The sequence below is a fragment of the Heterocephalus glaber genome, unplaced genomic scaffold, assembly GCF_053883595.1.
Source record: "Heterocephalus glaber isolate CG9 unplaced genomic scaffold, H.glaber_assembly_v1.0 deba00001461, whole genome shotgun sequence".
Lineage (NCBI taxonomy): Eukaryota > Metazoa > Chordata > Mammalia > Rodentia > Bathyergidae > Heterocephalus > Heterocephalus glaber.
In genome coordinates this window covers 45,166,981-45,191,148 of record NW_028258308.1, presented here as the reverse complement: position 1 = coordinate 45,191,148, position 24,168 = coordinate 45,166,981, and the positions used below count along the sequence as shown (strand labels likewise).

Genomic DNA, 24,168 nt, shown 5'->3' with positions numbered 1-24,168 from the left:
CAGCTTCCTCACCTTCATTCTTTCACTCACTCCATCCTCTGATTCTCAGGTTAAAGGTTCTTTCAACCCATGGAGGTTTGTGAACTTGTGTCACAGAAAAGAATTTTAGGACTTGTAAGAGGTATAGCCAGGTTTACTAGGCAGAGTTAGGTGAACAGAGAATTCTAGCTTGAGCAATTTGGACTCACTGATGTAAGTTCAGACTGGTACCTCACAAGAGAGGCCAGCCATTATGAATTTGGTATGGTGGGCCAGGGTTTGGTCAGTCATCTGTTCCTCCTTTATAGCTCTGGAGGAAAGACAATCAGTCCCCATGAGATGGTGGTTCTTGCTTGGGACGGGAATACCCTGCTTTTCATATGAGGCATCTTCCCCTCTTTGGGGGAAGTGGTATCATAGGTAATCTGCAAGGCTCTGCTTTTCCTAGAACCCAAGATGATTAGATTCAGAACAATGACTGGAGACTTGTTGGTACTATTTGCTCCAGGGGCCTAGAAAATCACTTCCAGTACTTTTTTTTTTTTTAGGTCAAAAAAACATTTATTTATTTAGCATTTAGAATAACAATATTTCCAGTAGGGAAGGACTGCTGGGTTTCAGGTATAAAACAAGAAGCATAAGTACAAAGCAACCAGAAGATGATGAATAGCAAAAGTAGGAACAAAGTAAGAGGAGGTCCAATGTCAGTGAGTCTTCATGCACAAAACGATCATTTTATTTTAAGCCAATTAATTTTTTTTCATCTTATATTTTAAAGTTACAGCAACATAAGGCAAATGCAGCCAGCCTTCAAGGACACTCCTTGTGTCTCTTCAAGTTTCTACTTTGGGGAAAGTCCTCTAGTATAGTGCTACTAAAACACAAATCATGAAAAATAAGAAAAACTCTATTTCAAGCAAGGTCAGTGGTATGTATGATATAGCAAAAGCTTATTTATAACAACCAGTTTTATTTTATAGCTGCACTGACATGTAACTTTCAAAATATGTATCAATCATTAATGTCTGCTAAAATGTAGGTTAATCCAGCAACATGTCAATTTAAGTATTTATTGGAGACCCTACTATTTAAGCAATAGACATTAATTTTCTTGACGAAAATGAGGTAAAACTGACAGCTTATATAGTAAAGTAGTAAGATACAAAATTATTTTCCCAGTTTTGCTTTAAAAATATATCCCTAAGGTTGTTAAGAAAAACTCTGGCTTTATCCAAGAGTATTATTTAGCTGTAATTCTTCATTCATCATCTATTGTTGGTTTGATTGTCACTCCTCTTCTTATCTGACCCCAACCAATTAAACGCCAGTGTTTTTCAACTCTTCGACTAAGGGCAATTTTTTCTCCAACTTCTGTGCACACAGGATTAGTAAGAACTATTTTACTCAAATCAGCCTTCACTGCACTAACTCTTCCTCCTGTAGACAGAGATCCTATGTTCACCATGAGCACTTCATTCCTGCAGAGCTTTTGCACCTTTGCTGCTTTTTTGCCTCCTTCTATACGCACACCTAGAAGTCGTCTAAGTAGAAAATAGGAAATTTCCAATTCTGTGAATATCTCAGGTAATGCTCCAACTGCACCGAGTACCTGTCCCACCATTCTGTCAGCTCGGCACAATGTTGGGTCAATTTTTGTTCCAACTCCAATGAGACCACCTGGAGCAGCGTACTGAAGATCATTATGTTCTGCAAAAAGTGATACAATTTTAGAAAAGATTGGTTTGCACATGAGTTTTCCTTCACCATTTTTGGAAACAATACCAGGTCTGATTTCTATCTCCTGGCCCACCTTTAATACTCCTTTTAAAATACTACCACCAGCTACACCCCCTTTGAGGTCATCAACTTCACAGCCAGGTTTGTTAACATCAAAAGATCTAATAACAATAAGTTGGGGTTCTGCAGTAAAGTCTCTTGTAGGTATTGGAATTTTCTTTACTATATACTCACAGACAACTTCAATATTGTATTTCAGCTGAGCAGAAATTGGAATAATAGGTGCTCCTTCAGCTACTGTACCTCGTACAAATGCAAGGATTTGTTCATACTGCTCTTTAGCCTGACTTTCTTTTAACAGATCAATTTTATTTTGCAGAATCAAAATATGTTTCAATTTCATAATTTCTATGGCAGCCAAATGTTCAGAAGTCTGAGGCTGAGGACAGGATTCATTACCCGCTATCAACAGAAGAGCTGCATCCATCACTGCTGCACCATTCAGCATAGTAGCCATTAAAATATCATGACCAGGACAGTCAACAAAGGAAACATGTCTGACTAGTCTGAAGTTCCCTTTGGTTCCCGGGATGTCTGTAGGAAACTCATCAGATGTACTACTTCCACAAGATCTATAACATTCTGGCCGAGGACAGTTTGAGTCATCAAGTTTATAAATCTTAGCATTAGCATATCCAAGCTTGATGGTAATATTTCTTTCCAGTTCATTTTTGAACCTGACAGTGTGAACACCAGAAACAGCTTTTACAACTGTGGATTTCCCATGAGCAACATGACCAATTGTACCTATATTAATCGTAGCTTGTCTACTGATAACTTCTTGTGAAAGTGGAGTCAACTTGGTAACATCCAAGGTGGCGAGATCCTGATGAGAAAGGTGAGGCTGGCCCACAGTCACTCTGACCTCTCCCCCCGCCATCTTGGCAGAAAAGGAAGCACTTCCAGTACTCTTTATCTTGGTATCCTGTCTTGTAAGGGAATGAGACAGGCTAATCTTGGGCTAACAAATTGTTGCAGTAAATACTCCTTTAGTGTAACATGCCTATATGAAGAGTCGAGCTCTTGAAATTCTTTTCTGTTAACTTTAAGGTATTTAAGGAGACAAACAAAATTAAGTTTCCTTGTCCTTTTTCTGATTCTATCTTACCTCAGTTCACCCCTCACATAAAGTTGGTAGTGACACTTCTCACTCCAATATGCACTCCGACAGCACTTCTGATGTATTCGAGCACCTTAACACAATGTTACTTTACTTCCATTTTTTTCTTGTCTGTCTTCCCCTCACTTGAATATATGCCCCATAAAGATGGAAACTGTTAGTCTACCTAATGTAGTAGTTTAATTATTACGAGTAGACACTTAGAGCAGCCTAACCAGATAACGGAACTGATTCAACCAGCTGGTTAATCTAGCAGCCACCTAGGCTTAGAAACCTGAAAAGAAAACACAAGAACAAAGGATAAAAGCTTAGGAAAAGAATAGAGGACAGAGTTTTTCCCAGGAAAGAAACTTACTAGACAGAGTATGCTAACAGCTCTTCCCTTCCTCCAGGCATTACAAGATAACCAGTTTTTTAACTCTTTGAACTCATTACCTTTGAAACAATCACCCCCATCTATATAACAGCATGACAAAGAAAGCCTGTTGGACTTCTTTCCACCAAGAGCTTTTTTCTTATTTCTAATAAATATTCTAAATTCCTCCTTTCATCGTCAAATTTATTTTTCGATTTTGGGAGACAACTCAGGTTTATACAAAATTAACTGATTACTAATATACTCCCAGATAAAACATAATGCCTACCACCATAGTAGTGGCTCAATAAGGAAAACCAGAACGATGCAAGGAGAAATCAATTCTCTTTCACTGTTACCACTAGGTATCAGCCCAACCCTTGAACCGTCCCAGGCTACCTACAGGCAACACAGAAGTTTTGGGGTTTTTTCCAGCATTTTGAGACAGGGTCTCACTATGTACTCCAGACTGGCCTTGAATTTGCAGCAATCGTTCTGCATCAGCTTCCTGAATGCTGGAGTTACACGTGTGCATCACCAAGCCCTGCTGAGAATGCTCATTTTAAAATTTGTGCTACCGCTCTCAAAAGCCTGTTCTGGGGATGTAAGTGCCTGCTTAGCACACACAAGGATCTGGATTTGATCTCTAGCACCATATACCCAAACAAAGAGCCTATTCTCCATTTAAGTCAAAGAATAAATTCAAAACCCTACAAGGCTTTACATGCTCCTGTCTCCTTGCTTCCTCTCTAACCTCATCTTGTTCCCCCAGCTAACCATGAGGGCCTGATAAGAATACTGATGAAAGGGACAAAGTATTTATTTTATTCTAAAAAGTAACCTAGTCATATAGGGGCTTTAAGGGTGATTCCAAGGTTTCTGGTCTAGGTAGTTGTTTACAGTTAACCCAGATGAAAATTCACAAGTCAAAACGCATTTACGAAGGAAATCATTTAAGAAATCATGGCACTTGCTTGAGTTCAAGAGGCAAGGTGCTTTGACAAGGGCAAAAGTTAGAATCCTGGGGGAAATGTCAACATTTAAGGGGGCAGAAACAGTACAGCGCCAGTATCATGGTATTATTCAACGGTCTACTCTCCGGACTCAAAACTACATGAGTGGAAGGGAAGCAGGTGTACACCACGGTTTCACAGACGAGAAAAGCGCTAGAAATTTCGCGTCCACGAAGAGCATTCAGAAGCGCTTCTGCCTTGGCAGTATATGACTGTCTTCTTTCCTTGCTAAAATCCTCGCCCCTAAGGGTCTACCTGAAGAGACAGGTAATGAGATAAAGATTAGCATTCTGTGGATCGGGTCCACACAGTTGTACATCATGTTACATCTGCGGCCGCCATTCTAAAGCAATGGGGACAAAGACAACAATCTGAGCTGTACATTGGTTTCCTTTAAGTCACTAGACCCAACAGGCCGTGTTTATCACCCTAAGCAGCTTTAGGAAAACTGCAGACAAATCCAGACCATGGAACTCCCAGGTTGGCCGAAATATCACCACGAAGTCCGGCCTTCTACCTTGCCTCCTTGCGCAAATACGCCTTTTCTCCCGGCCGATACCCCGGAAGCCCTGCCCACTTCCGCGACGCTTAGCACGCGGCACACGACTTGCCTCAGCCAATGGTGTGCTTTGCAGGAAACGTAACCTCTGACCTCTGGGCTAATCAGAGACGGTGAACAACTCGCGAGAGGTTAGTTGAAGCTGACTCCGCCATCTTGGAGATGGGAGACGGGTGATGGCTGTGGTCTTTCCGCTAATGCAAACAACAAAACAAGCACAGTAGTCACTCCCAAGTGTGGCTCTTACCCCTGTAACAGTTCATGAAAAGCTATAGAAGAATCAAGAGTCTCAAAGTCGAGCGCAGCGACACTGAAAGCCCCTTTACTTGCCTTCTAGGGCGGCAGAAGTGAAGTTACTGAGACCCACGAGAATGGTGCAGTCCTGTTCCGCCTACGGCTGCAAGAACCGATATGATAAGGATAAGCCTGTTTCTTTCCACAAGTGAGTAAACCTCGCGGCTAACAGAGCGGACCCCGCTAGGGCTGAGAGCGCGCGGCCGGCTGGGCCGGGGCGGAGCCAGGCGCGTGTCCGCGCGACCGCTGACGCGAGGGGTTGGGCGGGGCTGGCGCGGTGGGCGGGGCTCTCGGACCTGGGAACCGCGCCTGCGTGGTCTTCCTGCGCGGCCTATTACTGGGCTTCCTGGGGCCGTCTCTGCGCCAGGTTCTCTCTGGGGCACTGCCAGCTAACAGCGGAGGTTGCTTAGGGGTCGCTCAACTGTCTGGGTTTCCTAGTAACTACTCATGGGTCCCTTTGAAATAGAAACAAAGACTAAACAGGTAGAAGACGCTGTTTTCCTCCTTGCTGTGGCTGGGAGGCGTGATAAGAATTAAGGATTGATGTTTGGACCCAATTTCTGGCAACCAATCTTCAAGAATCCTTAGATTTTAGAGGAAGTTTGTGGTGTCTCTAAAATGAATCTTTATGTCTCAGCACAAAACATTGATAATAAGAACAAGAATCGGATATTATAAGGGTCGATGTGAGCTATTACGAACTTGTCCTTATTTTATCCAGTAGCTACTGCAGGTTAGAGTCCTAGAGTGAAAAAAAACAAAAACAAAACAAAAATCTCTTGAAAATAGGAAAAGGAAACTCCAAATTGAAATTACTTAATGATAAATGGTCTGAAAAATGTGACATTTTCATTAAGCCAGTTCCGCTTTTACAAAGTTTACATTAGGTTTACATTAGGTTTTGTCTACAAGAATTTGTTGACTGATAGCTAAGAATGGTAACTAAGTCAGATCCAGTAGTAAATTTTACAGATTATTCATCGGGAAATAATTATAAAAGAACATTTAAAAATATTCCTTAAGTGTCTTTGGTGGAGAACTGTTTATGTGTAACAGGGGATGTAGATGTGTTTTTGTATGTTTCATGTAATGTGAGATGGGCCCATAGAAATAAAGGTGCACAGAGCATAGAGAGCTGTCCTGAGTGTTGGTGCTTATTGATATTGTGTGTATCAGTAGTTAAGATTGACATACATGTATTAGAATATTGTATTTCAGCAGAATGTTGAAAGGCTAACTGAATCAAAAGAAAACCTCTATGTTATCTTTTACCTAAAAGAACGGTTTTAGGCCGGGGATTTAGCTCAGTGGTTCTCTCGCCTGCCTCGCAAACGCAAGGTCCTGAGTTCAATCTCTGGTACCAAAAAAAAAAGTTTGAGAAAGAACGGTTTTAGAGCAAGTAGGTGGAAAGATCTTAACAAACAAGAGAATTTGTAGACCTTGGGCCAGAAGGCTTCCTAGGTACTGAATTTTACAAGAGATTGCTATCTTAATTTGTACTTCTGAAGGCCGTTTCCAGCAAGGATTTTCTAAGACTACCTCTTCTCTCAGCTTCCAAATAGTTGCAGTAGGGAAAGTTTGCTGTGCTTCAAAGAAAAGGGACTATTGTAAAGAATTCGTTAGATTTTCGCTAGATTTTCATGATAATTGCAGTTAAGCTCTAGCATACATGAAAGAGAAACTCTGGAGAATAGATTTGAAACATCCTTTGGTTGTTTTTTAATCCCTCCCTTTTACCACCAAGTCTTTGACCTGGAAAAGTAGATTTAAACTCCTCAAGGAGCTGGGGATTTAGCTCAGTGTTTCCGCCCCCTGCCTCACAAGTGCAAGGTCCTGAGTTCCATCCCCAGTACCCTAAATAAATAAATAAATAAACTCCTCATGGACCTGGCTATAATGGACATGACCCACTTAAGGGAGAAAATAGTTTATTTCTTTATCATTGTTGCCTATAATTTCATTAATTGAAAATTTTTGGAGGTTTGGAGAGTTTTTATTGGGAGGAGAATAGCTCTTGGATTTCCAGGAGGGTTCTGGAATGGGGTGGCCGCATGACCTCCCTGATCTACAGCTAATTATAGGTAAACAGCACAGAAATTGCTAAATTGTTTAGAGGTCACCTATCACAGGTAGCTTTGTGAATTTAAAATGACCAATTGGGGCTCAGGCTTTTAACCCAGTTCTCCAACTTCCAGGGTTTCATGGAAACTGGAATAATTTCCTTGAAATTCAAGAATTTAGTAGGGAGTGGCTGCACCTCCCTTTATTAGGGGGTGGGCTGCATTCCATGCTGCCAGAGGAAATTCATTTGTCAAAAGTCCTAGTTGGGACCTGGGATTTAGCTCAGTGGTTCTGCTGCCGGCCTGGAAAGCAAGTTTGATCCCTGGTACCGAAAAAAAATGCCTAGTTCTCTGTCTGTTCTTTATCAGAATGGCTGGCCACCCCACTCTATCTCAGGCTGGTCTATTAGCTAGCTGCCTTACTCAAAAGATAACCAAATAGGCCGGGGATTTAGCTCTGGTTTCACCGCCTGCTGTGCAAGCACAAGGACCGAAGTTCAATCCCCGGTACCAAAAAAAAAAAAAAAAAAAAAGATAACCAAATAAACTGTTTTCTACATTTCCCCTCTATGAAGAAATATCCTTAACTATTGTTAAGGGAGAATGGTGGAAGACAGAATCTAGCTGCTTCCTGCCGAAAGTGGTTGTTGTAGGGGAGGTGGCAGTCAGACTTCCCGGGGAGCTAATCTCAGGGGCCTTGGATAGAAATCATGTTGGGGTTTAACAGTTACAGACTCTTTAGAGGATCAATCTAGTTGACCCTGGTAAAAGGAGCCCAGCACATTCATCAGTGCCTCCATCTGTGTGACCATTTGGAGTTTGACAGCTTCTAGGCAAGAAGAAATAAATTTTACCAATAAATTAAGAATACATGGCCCAAACATATTAACCAGAATGAAAAGACAAATTGGGGAAGTAGCCAAGGTTAGACACTATTTTTAAGGGACTGGGATAGGGATTATAACTAGCTGGGTCCTACACCTGCCTATTTATAGAGGTTATCTATAACTCTGACATTTATTGTTTTAAGATCTTTTTTCACCTGATGCAAATTGTTTATCTAAAGACAAGTTTTATTTATTAGTGCATAAGTTCCTCTAGATTTAGCTGTAAGAAGATGGATAGCTCTGTGGCTTTGAAGGACAATTTTAGCTAAAGAATTTAAAGACCATTTTTGAGCTTCTGTAGCTGTTACTATTGCTTTCTAGCCTCATTGAACCATAATAGTGGTCAACTACAGATGTAGCTGGAGACTGCTAGCAGTGTAGTGATTGAAGCCCCCTTCTATATCTACCCTATATTACTATTATTTTTTGGTTATACTTTTCTGCTGTGTGTTTAAGACCAAGTTAAAGTGAGACCTGTGTTAATGCTATATATATCAAGGTCAGTTAAGGCTCTTTGGGGGTTAATTTTGGAACCAAGTGTAGAGCCTCTTAGTTCCTCTGTCATTGTCAGACACCAAGATGGGGCACGGACTTGCTTGACCATGTGGCTTCTTGTGGAAGCATGGGATATGTTCTCCTCTTTAGTAACCCTCCTTTGAGCACAGTGTACAGTGATTGCCTCCTGTTCTCTGAGGTCCAAGGATCTCCCTACTCAGGAGGTTGGGTGACTCACCGGAGGCATAGGATCTTGTGGAAAGGTCCCCTCATGTCCTGGTCCTTGTTGTCCTTGGAGGGCCAGGGCCAAAGTATTGGCAGTCCTGTTAGCCCAGTTATCCTTTCTTAGCTTTGGTCTCTAAACCTCAGTTGTTGAACACCCAAGAGATCAGTTAACACCAGTATTGTAGTAGGAACACTAGGTTTAACTATTTTATCTAGATATCAAGCACCTTGAAACAACAAATGACCAGAGAACTGTTAATGTTTTATCAATCTTAGTCATTTTAGAAGTTGAATTGGTGTAAAATATTAACAGATAACAATTATAACATTTTATAGAGAAGATAAAAGATAAAGGGAAACATAGTATTTTAGCATGACAGTCATGATGACATTATTGTATCAGAACCATTAGGTTTTGTTATTATATTTGAAACACATTTGAATCTCCATTTTAGTGTAAAATAACTTTTTAGTTATCTTTATCTAATTACGAAATATTAAGTGACATCATGAAACTTTTACCTAAATTTGGTAGCTATCCTTTCTTACCAGAGTGACATATAAGTAGAATATACTTGTTTATAGATGCATTTTGCACGTTTTTAATGCCTAATCTCTAATCATTAAAGCGACATTATGGACTCCACAGTGTTTGGGTACCTCTAACAGTTATAACACAATTACATAACAATCACATAAGCATAAGCCTGAAAACATATCTGTATCATCTGGCAGACTGTCTCATATTGGATTGGCATGTACATTTCATCGCAAATAGCTAGAAAACAAGTATGAGAAAGCCAGATGTTTGAGGCTGGAAAAGTTTACCATCATAAATAACTTTAGCCTGGAAGTTACTGTATGTTTCTTCAGTTTTGATCTTTGAGGACCTGTACATTTGGGAAACATAAGAACATTTCATATACCATGAGGTTAGCAATAATTAGTGTCACAGCTATATAGAAATCTTTGTACATATTTAGTTTTAAAAAGTAAATTTAGATTGTTTTAGCAAAATTTAGATTGTTTTAATAGGTTTTACATTGTATAACTGTACTGACAAGAATTAAAGGACATCTTCAGAGGTCTTATAAATTTAGGAAATGGTTTTTAACCACAAATAGATTTAGTATGCAATATGTAACTTCCTTTATATAATAACAAAATGGGCCGGGGATTTAGCTCAGTGGTGCTGCCGTCTGCCTCAAAAGCAAAGGGTCCCGAGTTCGATCCCCGGTACTAAAAAAACCAACAATATATAATAACAAAATGTTTGTTTAATCAAAGTCAGTACATGTAGATCAAGTTTTAAATGGCAGGACCAAATTTAAAGAGAAGTCCAAGTTTGATCTTTTCTTTATGTCTAAGGTCTAGAGGTATAGTGTATAAAAGAGAGCACCTATTAGCTACTTTGACTATATTAACTTTGTGTAGTTTTAATTTTATAAACTTAACTTTAAAGCTTAGATGCAGCATATCTTGTTTTTAGCTGTATCTCTAGTCTCAATATACAGATTGTGTCATAAACTAAAATAATTGTTTAATCAAACATGAATTTATTATTGAAAACATTTTACAAGCCAACACTTAAATAATTTTTAACTCTGAAAGCTCAGTTTAATTAACCAAAAGCCTAACAATGGAAAACATGAAAAACTATCTTAGTGGAATATAGAACCTTTGCCTTTTAATCTAGCTTTATAAATTTAACTAAGAGCATCTCTTAATAAAACCCTGATTGTTTTAGACATACAAAGCTTCACCTTTTAATTATAACCACCTTAAGTATATTGTAATAATTTACTTAATAACTCTTGGGGTACGGCATCATTAGACTCTAGGAAAAACTGGACAGTGGAAAAACTGCTCCACTGGACCTATCAGTGGAGAAAACTGAACAAATTTAGTCTAGGCAGCTGATTTTTCAGCCACAAAAGAATTTTGTCTAAGAGTTCCCCAAGTCCAAGGGATCCCCACTGAGTTATCTTATAGTTACTTAAATGACTCATCATAACAGTTAACCCTTTATGCTATTTATGTATTATCATTGACCAAGTAAGAACTCTTAAATTACTGTACACAGACAATAATAGATATTGCACTTATAAAATTAATTTTTTCAGTATCTTGGTTATCTAACAACCTGCATGAAAACATGTCACCAACTTTAAAATATCTTTATTCTTTTTTTTTTTTTTTTTTTTTTTTTTGGTACCAGGGATCGAACTTGGGTCCTTGAGCTTGCGCAGCAGATGGCGAAACCACTGAGCTAAATTCCCGGCCCTAAAATGTCTTTATTCTTACCAGCTGATTTAAATTAGTCTACTGTTAAGTGATATAAGCCATAAACATTTGTGGTGATATCATGAATGTCTACCCATCTGTAAGCCAATTTAAGAAGAACTTTTGGAGGATTATATCTGAGAGTTAATACACAGAAACATAGATATTAACCTAAAGTATATATAACCTTTGTTTATCAAGCTTTAAGTGCTAACAGCCCTCATCTGGTAATGTTTTGAGTTTAGCTATCCCAAATAACCAGATTTTCACAGAAAGTCCAAAACAGAAGTCTATAAAGGCAAAAAAGAGAAACAAAAAGAAATTGTTGAGGTAAAAAAAAAAAAAAATTTTTTTAAAGCACGGTATGTGCTTTACTCAGTTATTAACACAGATTAAACAGACAGATGGACACACATATATGAAACATTTTAAATTGGAGTGGACTTTCAAATGTTTTGGCCAAGTTGAACTACAATAACCCTTTTTTGTTTTTAGGTTTGTAACTATAAACAGACTACTTATAACTGTTCCTATAGGTCATCAATTAACAGAGATATCTTGTAATAAATTAACAACGGGAAGAATCAGAAGGGCAAAGAGAAAAAAAAAATCATCCCAAGTATAGCAAAGGAGCTGTGTGAAATATTTGACTACAGGTTTTGCAGTTACACCTTTGATGGCTGTACTTACTGAGAAAAGCAGACCAGGACTGGAGAGAATAGAAGTAGCAGCTCCCGAATTGTGGAGATTAATGTGCACCCTCTTCCTGAGTACGGCCACTGGTGCAGCTGCCATTCCCTGAGCTCCCTTTGCCTTGTTCTTCTTGGCCCCCTCTCAGCCTCAGTTATAAAAGACCTCAGTGGCTGCTTTGACCAAACATTCTTTTGTTGCTTTTGAGACAGGGTATTACTTTGAAGTTCAGGCTGGCCTTGAATTCACTATGTAGTCCAGGCTGGCCCCACACTCACAGCAATCCTCCTGCCTCAGCCTCCTGAATGCTGGGATTACATACATGTCCACCCCACTGGCTTGTCTAAGAATTCTAAAGAGCTAACAGGGCCAAATGAATTCTTTTATAATTTTTTCCTTATGTCTGGGGCAGATTAGGTTACAAATTTATCCTTAAGAATTATCTGTTTTTTAAACCAGGCATGGTGGCACATGCCTGTAATCCCAGCACTTGGGAGGCTGAGGCATGAGGATCCCTGCAAGTTTGAGGCCAGTGTGGGCTATATAGTGAGACCCTGGCTCAAAAAAATAAAGAAAGAAAGAAAGAATTATCTGTCTTTTTACAAGTCTGGAGATAAAATTTAGCTTACCTGGAGTCAACGGTTTATCCTTCCAGGATATAGGTCTGGAAATGTACATGTGCCTTCCTGCCCTCACTAACATCGGGGTCCGTATTGGGTTTTTTTTTCTTGGGGCAGCCTATGTGAAATGGGCTTTTCTCTGGCTGTAGTTTCTCAGGGCTTCTATAATTAATCATATGTAATTCATCTCCAAAGACCTCTTGATACATGTTAATGATAAAGGACCTCCAGATGATTTGGGGAAATATTATGACTCCCAACTTGCTAGATGTCAAACACACTGAGTTTGTGTTCCCCAGAATCAAAGAATGAATTCTAAGGAACAATGGAGGTTAGGAGAAAATATTTATTGAGGGAGAGAGATATAGCTCCTAAGAGTCAGGAGGGGACCCAAGTGGATTTCCAACAAGCCCAATTTATAGAGCAAAGGTGGATACAACATGGGACAAAACTATGATCAACCAATAACATTTCAAGTATACCCACTTAGGTAATATTGATCCAGTGGGGAAGCAAATCATGTACCAAGCATACATGGAAAGAACAAGGACCTTTTTTGGAAAAGATGAGTCAGTAGGTCCTGGTCACCCACTAGGGTGACTAATGCCTATCTAGACTTTATTGGACCAGGTAATACCGATTATAGTGAGCCAGAAAAATGATTTCTGAGCAAAAAGTTTTTCCTATGGCTAGCTGACCTAACTGACAAAGAGCTACTCCCAGCTCATACCCCCTCCCACACCTAAAACATGTCTGAGGCTTGCCCAGGTATGTCCTCCTTCATTGTCTTTTTTTTTCTGTGTCTGTATCCTCAAAATGATGTAATCCTACTTTCCCATCTTATGCAAATGAGGTAAATCCCAGCATACTTTTCTATCCAATCATGTAAATAAAATGTAACTTCCTCAACCAATGAACTGGTGTAAAGTGCCTTGCTTCTGTATCCCCAACCCTCTTCCCTTAATCCCTATAAACCCCGTCCCCTGCCGGCTCCACCTGATCGCTGATGCTTTGTGGAGAAAGCCCCTCCCACTATAGACAACCCAGACTGCTAGGTTGCTTAAGCATTGGCTAGGGGTCGACCAGATTGAAATCATAACACAATGGGAGGACTAGAAGCCTAAAACTGGTATCAGAATTCTCTCGTAGCAGGTTTTAAAAAGGGTAGAAAAAGGCCTATGTCAAAGGTAACAGCTATCCAAAAATCAGAAGAAAGCCCAGCTGAATTCTATGAGAGATTATGTAAAGCTAACTAAGTCTATGTGCTCTACAACTGCAAGTCTGCCATTACAATGGTATATTGTTTATCTGTGTAGGCCTTGTCATTCCAACTTCATCTTGATGCCTGACCTTCAACAAATGCAGCACCAGCCACAGTTGTAATGTGTTCATCTGCACTGACTCCTTCGAGGGCCTAGTCCTGTCTGACTGCCTTTAATATTTCTACCTAACTTAGCTGTCTATAATATTAAGACCACTTACTTTTCATTAGGGATTGATCTTTGATTTAAAAGGAGCATAATATCTTTTTATACTGGATTGAGAGATTGAGCTAAACTTTCGAATTGTCTCTATGTATCAGTATCATGAGAAAACCTTCCTAAGTCCTGTTCTGTCTTAAATATGTCAAGGAAAAAGGCACACAGACACAGACTGTTGAATACCATATTCTTCCCCACTCACCTCCTGTAGAGGGTATAGACCCATTGTGAAGGCTTCTTTTGGCCTGGGCAGAAGCTTAGGTTAGGTAGTGGACTAGAAGTTTTAGATGGAGCTGCCTGAATCTCAGCAGGATCCTGTGGACTCACAAGTGACCTGGGCTCTAGCCTGTATTGTTGGAGCAGCTTGGGATTGTCTCTGAAAGCAAAAACTACATGGACATAGGGAACTTCTAACCATTTTTCCTCTCTCACAAAACTGATCTAACGAGTTCCAGTGAGTTCCAAAGGCATGTGGGGAACCATGGAGTTCGTGTTTCCCACTCTGCAAACCAAGCAGAGAAAGGTATCCCTTTCTTTCACTGCCTGTTTCAACCAGTAGCAAGGGGCATTCCCCGTGCCCCCCCCCCAAGTTCTGATCTCAACCCTAGGGCTAGTGGCAGCTGCTGCTGGAATTGCCCAAAGGAAATGTCAGGGCCAGAACACTACTCTTATTGAGGCAGACACAAGCACTTCCTCATAGTCCTTAGGTTTATACTACACAACTGAAATGGAACTTAGAGCCCTTGTTTAGAATTTGTCAGCCTGCAACATGTTTCCAGAAAGGAATCATGGCCAGAGAGAAGCAGATCTTGGCTCCTTTAATGTCCATTCTGACTAAAGATGCCATCCATCTATGCAGATCTCTAAAAAGCTGTTTTCAGATCTGCTCACATAATCACCTATGCTCTGGTGACCCTACCTTAAAAATTTAGCAGTCCACCCTGCCTTGGACTGTATTCCTGAAGGGGAGGGTGGCAGGCTGATGAAGAAATTTCCTAGTTCTCAGCCCTACCCTAAGGGCAGGAAAAGACAAATTGGGTTTTAAACCTTTTCAAGGTGGGTCTGTCTTTGATCTTCTGTGAAAATGTGCCTCCGAAAGAAAGAAAAGGAAAAAAAAAGTGGTAGGAGAAGTTAAGAGTTAAGAGGTCTTTTTCCCTCAGGTGCTGGGGTTGAGTTAATGGAGCAATTTCCCCAAGGATCAGCATTCTCAGTTTAAAAGACCTAGAATTGGAATCTCAAGAGCTAAAATTGCCCGCTCACCAGAGGCTCCCACCAGAAAGGAAACTAACTGATACAGAACAGCCTTGACATTCCCTTCTATGAATGTGGAAAGATCAGTACAGACTGCCCCAGTGACACCTGTCCTTGAAGGCTTGAGAACAGCTGTCGTGTGTTTTTATATGAGGCATATTGTTCTCCCAATTGTCTCTACCCCAGGTGTTGTGCCCAGATTACGAAGTCCCAAAGACCACCAGGAGGCCGTTTCCGATGTAAGCACACGAGGGTCATTTATTCAAGCTTAAGCAGGGACTCTCAATTGTCACCAACACAGTGGATCTGTTGTGCCCAGATTGTGAGGTCCCAAAGACCACCAGGAGGCCGTTTCTGATGTAAGCACACAAGGGTCGTTTATTCAAGCTTAAGCAGGGATTCTCAATTGTCACCGACACAGCGGATCGAGATTGAGAGCCCTGAGTCCCAAACTAGCAGGGTTTTTATTGAGAATACAACAAGCTTTGGTTATTAGTAGCCAGGTGATTGGTTAATACTTAATACATATGAAGTGTAGGGTTTTGGTTGGCTAGGCTTTGGGGGTCAAAGGGGATTATGTATTGGTTTTTGTGAGGGAGAAAGGGGCAAAGATTAACGGCCGGTTGTTACATACTGATCGTTAGCAGACCCACTAACTAATGGCCGCATCTATCTTGTGTGGACAGTCAGCTCATTAACTGCTTATCCTACAGATAGTGTGCCCGGAACGCTCTTTCCCCGGGCACACAGGTGGTTGGGTAATAAACTCAGGAATTTCAAGTGGTGAATTCCTAGTTTAAGCACAAATTTGAGAGAACAAAGGAGACTGCTCCAAGATGGAGTCATTTTGGTCCCACAGATCAAGATTGAGAGCCCCGAGTTCCAAATTAGCAGGGTTTTTATTGAGATTACAGCAAGCTTCAGTCATTAGCAGCCATATGATTGGTTAACATTTAGCAAGTATGAAGCGTAGAATTTTGATTGGCTAGGCTCATTGGGGGTTGAAGGGGATTACATATAGGTTTTTACAAGAAAAATGAGGACAAAGGTTAGTGGTCTACTGTCACGTACTGATGGTCAGCAGACATCTTGACTCATGGTCATGACCACCTTGTGTGGATAGTCAGCACGTTAACAGATTGTCCTATAGATAGTGGGCCCGGGACACTTGTTTCTAGGGCAAACAGATGGCTGAGTAATGAGCATAGGAATCTTGAGTTATGGATCATGTCTTTTGTCCCAGATCAAGCACAAATTTGAGAGAACAAAGGAGACTGCTCCATTTTGGACAAAATGGAGTCATTCTGGTCCCACATTCCCCCCTTCTCATGATGCTATAGAGGACCAATCATGGGCCTCTGGGGGTTAATTCTATTAGGTCGGTGGGAACTGGCTGGTATTGAGACCTGAGTACTATCAACTGAACAGCGTTAATTTGTTCTCTGATGAATGAAACTAGTCTATTGAGTATACAAGGTCCAAAGGTTAACAGTAGTAACAGAATAAGCAAGGGGCCTAGGAATTAAACCAGGATTCGAACCAATTTTGAGCTTGTTCTCTCTCTCGTTTTTGTTTGGCGATGTCTTTTTTAACTTTGGCCATAGATTTTTTGACCACCTCTGATTGATCTACATAGAAACAACACTCTTTACCTAAGGCGACGCAGAGTCCTCCTAATATTGGTGTTAAAAGTACAGTTACCATGATCATGACCATCGATGATGCAGCTTGAGTTTGAGAGGGTTGTCGTGTTCTTTGGACACCTGTCATGATGGGATGAAGTCTTCTAGGATGGCGTGTGGATCCACGGGGCGGACGTGGGTGTAGTGTACCCACGAGGCAATCTCGTCGACCTTGAGAGTGGTGGGCGTGGTCAGGACTGTGACATAGGGTCCTTTCTAATGAGGCTCAAGGTCTTTTTGTCGATGTCTCCAGACGAAGACCCAGTCTCGTACAGGGCTTTTAATTTAGGCCAGATGTCCTCATGTACACATTGGAGGCTTTTAAAGAAAGTAGCAATTTTTGGTCATCAAATTCAACAAGCACATTCGATTGAAGGTTGGGAACAATGGGAGGGGGAATTCTAAACATAATTTCAAAGGGAGTTAGTCCCATCTTATAGGGTGAGTTGCGTACCCTATAGAGGGCAAAGGGAAGGAGAACCACCCAGTCACCACCAGTCTCTAAGGCTAATTTAGTTAAGGTCTCTTTTGGGGTCCTGTTTATTCTCCCTATCTGTCCTGAACTCTGGGGTCTGTATGTATAATGTAATTTCCAATCTGCCCCAGTACCTGCGCTAAGCTTTGACTCACCTTGAAAATGAAGGCGGGTCCATTGCCTGTCCCTAGCATTACTGGGAAACCATACCTTGGTAGGATGTCTTCTAAAAGCTTTTTGGCCACAGTCTGTGCCGTTTTGTGCTTGGTGGGGAAAGCCTCTGTCCAGCCCAAGTCCTCATGCAGGGCTTCGTCAAAAATGGTGGGGGAGTTTTTAAATCCTTGAGGAAGTCGGGTCCAGGTCAGCTGTCTGTTGATGTCCTGTTCAGGGTCGCTTCATTCAAATGTGAAGATGTGTTGGCTTTTGGGTGCCAGTGGAAGGCTCACGGAGGTCCTGTACTGGTTGATAGTCATCCAAGTGGGGTTTCCACACTGGCAACAAGGGGGTGTTCTAGGCTGATTGACAAGGCCTTAGAATCCCCTGTGCAAGCAACCTTCTGATGTGTGGAGTTATTTCCTTATGGGCCTCTAGGGGCATAGGGTATTGGCGGACCCGCACAGGGTCTGCTCCCAGTTTCATCTCTACAAACACTGGTGCTCTGTGCGCAGCCAGTCCCATTCCCCCGGTTTCCGCCCATGCTTGGGGGAACATGGCAAGCCATTGTTCCATGTCAGGATCAGGAGGGGCCCCTTTCTGATGTAGCAGATATTTATCTTTTAAGCTTATGGTTAACACCTGGATGGGCTTTCCCTCCTGATTAAGGACCTCTGTGCCTCTGGGCTGAAAATGATTTGGGCTCTTAATTTAGTGAGCAAGTCTCTTCCCAATAAGGGATAGGGGCAGTCTGGTATAATCATGAATGAGTGGGTTACTCGGCCCACTCCCAAGTCCACTGTTCTTCGGGTAGTCCATGAATACTTTTTCATGCCTGTGGCTCCTTGAACCCAGGAGGTTTTATCAGAAACATGGCCATATGGTTCAAGTAGGACTGAATGTTGAGCCCCTGTATCCACTAGGAACTCGACAGGTTTCCCCTCCACTTTTAGTGTTACCCTGGGCTCGGGGAGGGGTGCCAAACCCCGTCCCCCCTAATCACTCAGTTCATCCACAGCCAGGATAGGGGCCTTGGGGCAACCTTTCTGCTGTTTCTTTTTGGGACAATCCTTGGCCCAGTGGCCTTTCTCTTTGCAATGAGCACATTGATTTTTCCCTAACTGGGGATGCTCTCTGCATCTCCCCTTGCTTTTTCCTTCCATCGCAATCTTTCTTAGTCTACATTCATGTTCCTTTTGTTCACCCGCAGTGGCAGCCAGAAGGATCCGAGCTAAGTGTCGGGTCTGGCAGTCATCAGCTTTTTTCCGTTTCTCCTCTGTGGTTTCTCTATTGTTATACACTTTCTCTGTCACTGTCACTAAGTCCTGAATACTTTTCTCTCCTAACCTGTCTACCTTCTGTAACTTTCTCTTAATGTCTGGCCCCACCTGGTTGACAAAATGTATTATTACAGCTGCCTTTGTCTCAATTGCTTCTGAGTCCATAGGAGTATACCTACAGAAGGCTTCCTGAATTCTAAGAAAGCAGCAGGGCTTTCATCTAGTTTTTGTTGTACATCCCCTACCTTAGCCAAATTGGTGGGCTTCCATGCCGCCACTTTGAGACCTCCCAGCAGAGCCTGGTGATAGACCTGGAGCCTCTCCTTACCTTCTGCTGTGTTGAAGTCCCAAGTGGGCCTGCTCATCAGGGGGTCCAGCCACCCTTAATGGGAGGACAGTGGAATCTGTTGGCCCTGCCAGTGAGGCCGGGCAGCGATTACGGGTGTTACGGGTGTTTTGGGCCGGGCCGTCTCCTCCAGTGGCGCCCACTGGGGCAGGCGCCTCCGCCTTGGCCACCACTGGCCCTCTTTCCTCCGTCCCCGCCGGCGGGAGTGGAGGAGTGGGGTGTGGGTGGTAGGGAGGGGGAAAGAGGAGATCTTCATCTGTTCCTCCTTGAAGAACTGGGTAAAGCAGCACAGTCGGCTTGGTCTCGGTTTGCTTTTTGTTGTCACACCCTTTGGGAGTCTTTTCACAGGCTGTCAGGATTACCTTTGGCTGCTGTTTCTGTGGAGGCAAAAAGAGCTTAACCCATGGGGGTGGGTTATAGATTAGACATTCCCAAATGGCAATGTAGGGAACCTGGTCAGGATGAAGGATGGCCTTATGAACCCTGCGTACAACCTGTAAATCAAAAGTTCCCTCAGGGGGCCTTCCTACCCTAAGGGTGGGCCATTCTGAGCTACAGAGGGTGATGAACTTAGTCTTTTTAATTTCTAAACTTAGGTTATGAGCGCTCTCCCTGACTTCTTTGAAATGGTCCTTCATGAGGGAAAGAGGGGTAGTCACAGTCTGTCCCATCGTTTCAGTCCAAGTCAACACAATAAACAGACAAACAAACACAACAGAAAAGCACAAGGCAAGACAAAACCGTCCTCCACCTGATCGGAGGCAATGAAAATGGGACGACGGCCTCACGCCGTACCGCGGGAGCGACCTGCACCGTCCCCCCAGGAGTCTTACAGACTCGTACTCATGGGGCACTCCATCCCCACCAGCGGAATCCGGAACGTGTTTCAGGATCCCGGGTGGGCAGCCTTCACAGTGCATCCGCCTAGACCATCTGCCGACCTTCCCAGAAAATGGGCCCAGACTTTACAAACACAAAAAACACACTCACCAGCCAGCCTTGACCCTCCGGCACGGAGATCCTGAAGGTCTTGGGATCCCGGACGAGCCCCCAAATGTTGTGCCCAGATTACGAAGTCCCAAAGACCACCAGGAGGCCGTTTCCGATGTAAGCACATGAGGGTCATTTATTCAAGCTTAAGCAGGGACTCTCAATTGTCATCAACACAGTGGATCAAGATTGAGAGCCCCGAGTTCCAAATTAGCAGGGTTTTTATTGAGATTACAGCAAGCTTCAGTCATTAGCAGCCATATGATTGGTTAACATTTAGCAAGTATGAAGCGTAGAATTTTGATTGGCTAGGCTCATTGGGGGTTGAAGGGGATTACATATAGGTTTTTACAAGAAAAATGAGGACAAAGGTTAGTGGTCTACTGTCACGTACTGATGGTCAGCAGACATCTTGACTCATGGTCATGACCACCTTGTGTGGATAGTCAGCACGTTAACAGATTGTCCTATAGATAGTGGGCCCGGGACACTTGTTTCTAGGGCAAACAGATGGCTGAGTAATGAGCTTAGGAATCTTGAGTTATGGATCATGTCTTTTGTCCCAGATCAAGCACAAATTTGAGAGAACAAAGGAGACTGCTCCATTTTGGACAAAATGGAGTCATTCTGGTCCCACACAGGAAAATGACAGTAGAGACATAAGGCTATAGGGCTCTCCCATAAAATAACAGCACAAATCTCTATCTCCTGAATGGAATCACACTTATCACAAACATGTTGCAAAAAGAAAAGGATAATAATAACTCCCTATTTGAGGCTTACCTCCTGTTAATCTCATATCCCAGATGGGCTTCTAAATAATACCATGTGTACTGGGCTTGTGGTTCAGCAAACACTGAGGAATGAAGTTGCAAACCAAAAGAGGTTAGAAGAGTTTTTATTGGAAATAAGGAAGGGTCCTGCAGTAGCCCCGTTAATTCAAATTTAGCCTATTTACATTTGTTGGAGTGATTCCAAGTAAAAAAAACTAGAAGTCTCTTCCCAAGGCCATATGTGTATATGTGCCATATTTGTTTTTCTGTGTAGCACACAGAAAATTACTGGTAAAAAATAAGAATACAGCTTCATCCCATAGTATATATTTATTTGAACCTTTTAGTATCCTCAATATAAAAAGTTAAACATTAAAGAATGAGAAAGACAACTGGAGCTAGTCTTTAGTACTCCATAGTATGCTAACATCAGTACAATAATTCTTTAGTTAACTGAATAATTTGGGTGTTTTTATTCATTTTTAACAATGTCAGAGAACTGTATTATATTTTCTTAGATTTCCTCTTACTCGACCCAGTCTTTGTAAACAATGGGAAGCAGCTGTCAGAAGAAAAAACTTTAAGCCCACCAAGTACAGCAGCATTTGTTCAGAGCATTTTACTCCAGACTGCTTTAAGAGGGAATGCAACAACAAGTTACTGAAAGAGAATGCTGTACCCACTATATTTCTTTGCACTGAGCCACATGACAAGGTAATGTGTTTTTAAATGTTTTCTGTTTATAAAATTAATGTGTTCATTGTAGAAAATTTGGAAAACTCAGGGACAGGGTAAGAAAACAAGAGCATCTGGAACCTATCACTTGTAAATAACCACTTTTAACAGTGATTTTTTTTCTTTCTGGATACTGGGGATTGAACTGATCTACTACTGGGCTACATCCCTAACCCTATGTGTTTATTTATTTATTTAGACAGGGTCTGGCTGTGTTTCCCAGACTAGCCTGAAACTTGCAATCCTCCAGCCTCAGTGGCCTGAGTAGCTGGCATGTACTGCAGTGCCCAGCAACAGTGATACATGTTTTTCAATTGCAAAGTATAGTTTATTAAACATTCTCGTGGTAAGAAACTCAGATTTATTTTTGTATTTTGTTTAAAGAGCAGTCTGTATTCTTACTGGTATATTGACAAGTTTTGCTTTTTCTTTTCTCAATGACAGTTTAATTTCAAATTTTTTCTTTTTGGTACTGGGGATTGAACTTGGTCCTTGCCATCTGCATAGCAGGCGGTGAAACCACTAAGCTAAATCCCCGGCCCTCAAATTATTTTTTCTCCTCCATTTTAAGTGCTTGTTTAATTAAATAAAATTATTTAACTATTATCTTATTTTGGAATGTTCCTAATATTTCTGATATTCCACAAGATTCTTTCAAGCTGTTGTTTAGTTAATAAATTCTCTGTACATGCTCTGTATTATTGTTTTAGAAAGAAGATCTTCTGGAGCCACGAGAACAGCTTCCACCACCTCCTTTAACACCTCCCGTTTCCCAGGTTGATGCTGCCATCGGATTACTAATGCCTCCTCTTCAGACCCCTGATAATCTCTCAGTTTTCTGTGACCACAACTACACTGTGGAGGATACAATGCACCAGAGGAAAAGGATTCATCAGCTGGAACAGCAAGTTGAAAAGCTGAGGAAGAAGCTCAAGACTGCCCAGCAGCGATGCAGAAGACAGGAGCGACAGCTTGAGAAATTAAAAGAGGTGGTGCACTTCCAGAAGGAGAAGGATGATGTTCCGGAGAGAGGCTATGTGATTCTGCCCAATGACATCTTTGAAATTGTTGAAGTACCAGCATAATAAATAAAATGTGTAATTAAAATGGGGCCAAGACCATATATCCTTTTTTAGCCTATATGGGAGTTTTCATTTGAAAAATAACACTTGATTACTTACATAAAAACAATTCAGAATATTTTTTTAGAAAAATAAATTAGCTATATACTGTAAAATTGTAATTTTTTTGTTTGTAATTTCAGAGTTTTTACATTTTAACAAAATATTTTAAAAGTTGTTGAAATAAGCCTCAGACTGCCATTGTAAGTTGATTTCAAGATTGGAGATTTTTGTTTGTGTATTTATAGAAATAATGTAAAAATAAAAGTAGAATGAGAACAGTGCAGTAAAGATGACTTGTTATAAAATTAATGCTCTTTATTAAGAGAACTTAGCTACATTTTAAATCAGAAGTATGGGTCAGATGAAAGGACATAACCTCTCAATACATATATGTACACACATATTTGTAGAGTTAGAAGGTTTATTTATCTTTCTGAGGATCATTTGTCAAAGATAAATTGATAAGTCATCATTTGAAACAAAGATTTGGCTATATTCAGAAAAGAAAATGATTCATTTCATATCTAATCAATATGTAACTGTATAAAAGTGCCCCTACATTCTCCTCAGCTTTAAAAAATCAGATGTATCCCTCCAGTAAAAGAAACATTTTTCAATAAGCAAAATAAGCACTATCATCATTGAAGTAAAAATTAGGACCTGATCCATGATAAGCTTTTCTCTCTCATTGCCCCCTAGCTAAAGGGGTTTCTCAATTTGTAGTTATATCTGCATTCATATCTCTAATAAATGTATTTTGAATGGAATTTTATTTGTATCATAATATGATAATTTTGCATTTGAATGGTTGATTTTGGTTAAGACTTCACATAAAAATTATTTTTTCACTTTAATGCAGGTTGGAAATTGTATCTCATTTACTTAAATCACTTATACTCAAAACCACCCTAATATGTAGTGTTTTACTGAATATTGAGACTTAAACACTACAGTTTCTGTTCAGAATGTGTGTTGTATTCTGACTTGTGAGAAATTTTACATATATTTGAAATGAAAATATGTTCTGAGTAAAATATCGCTATAGGAATTATCTATTTAGATTTAGAATAACTGTTCCAACTACAATTATTACTTTTCTATTTTGAACTACACTGAGCTAGTTGAAGAGTATCAGACCTTTTAAGTCAGTATTAAAGATGTAAAACAATTATGTTCAAAAGTGTCTTTTGTAGACCTGATTGTAGTGCAATTCACTGTCATGCTGTCAGTAAGTAGCACTTTGATTCACAGAGATTTAATACTTTATGAACCAGTATCTCAAAAATAGAAAATAATAATTAGATAACTTACCTAGTCTGATAACATCATTTAAAACTAACTGTAACAATGAGAGCCCTTTTACTGGTTACTCTTGAAATCATCTGTTTTTAGAAGTTTCAAAGTCTTGAAGTTGTTTTTATAGTTTATCTTTCCAGCAATCCCAGGAAAATATGTGGGTAAATATTTTGGAAAATGTGTACATATCTTTAGCCTAAATTGT

The 24,168-nt window shown here is 40.8% G+C and overlaps 1 protein-coding gene and 1 pseudogene across 3 annotated transcripts; one reads left to right on the top strand and one right to left on the bottom strand.

Annotated features, from left to right (window-relative positions):
• Positions 1-691: 691 nt before the first annotated feature.
• On the bottom strand, positions 692-5,337 carry LOC101703171 (eukaryotic translation initiation factor 2 subunit 3, Y-linked pseudogene; annotated as a pseudogene). Of its 2 annotated transcripts, XR_015438738.1 has the most exons (3): positions 5,154-5,337; positions 4,872-5,017; positions 4,316-4,515 (listed from the first exon to the last, which is right to left on the bottom strand). The product of XR_015438738.1 is annotated as a eukaryotic translation initiation factor 2 subunit 3, Y-linked pseudogene, transcript variant X2 (transcript). The 2 variants fall into 2 exon arrangements; XR_015438737.1 differs by lacking the exon at positions 5,154-5,337 and having other exon boundaries at positions 692-4,515; positions 4,876-5,015.
• On the top strand, positions 5,078-23,434 carry Thap1 (THAP domain containing 1). Its single transcript, XM_021236732.2, has 3 exons — positions 5,078-5,265; positions 21,327-21,522; positions 22,254-23,434. The coding sequence occupies exons 1-3, from the start codon at positions 5,195-5,197 to the stop codon at positions 22,626-22,628; spliced, it is 642 nt and encodes a 213-aa protein (XP_021092391.1). The 5' UTR covers positions 5,078-5,194; the 3' UTR covers positions 22,629-23,434.
• The last annotated feature ends 734 nt before the right edge of the window (positions 23,435-24,168 follow it).

Coding starts and splice junctions, on each gene's coding strand:
- Thap1 (XM_021236732.2), top strand. CDS start 5,195: ATGGTGCAGTCCTGTTCCGCCTACGGCTGCAAGAACCGATATGATAAG. Junction 5,266..21,326: donor AAGCCTGTTTCTTTCCACAA/GTGAGTAAACCT, acceptor ATATTTTCTTAG/ATTTCCTCTTACTCGACCCA. Junction 21,523..22,253: donor GCACTGAGCCACATGACAAG/GTAATGTGTTTT, acceptor TTATTGTTTTAG/AAAGAAGATCTTCTGGAGCC.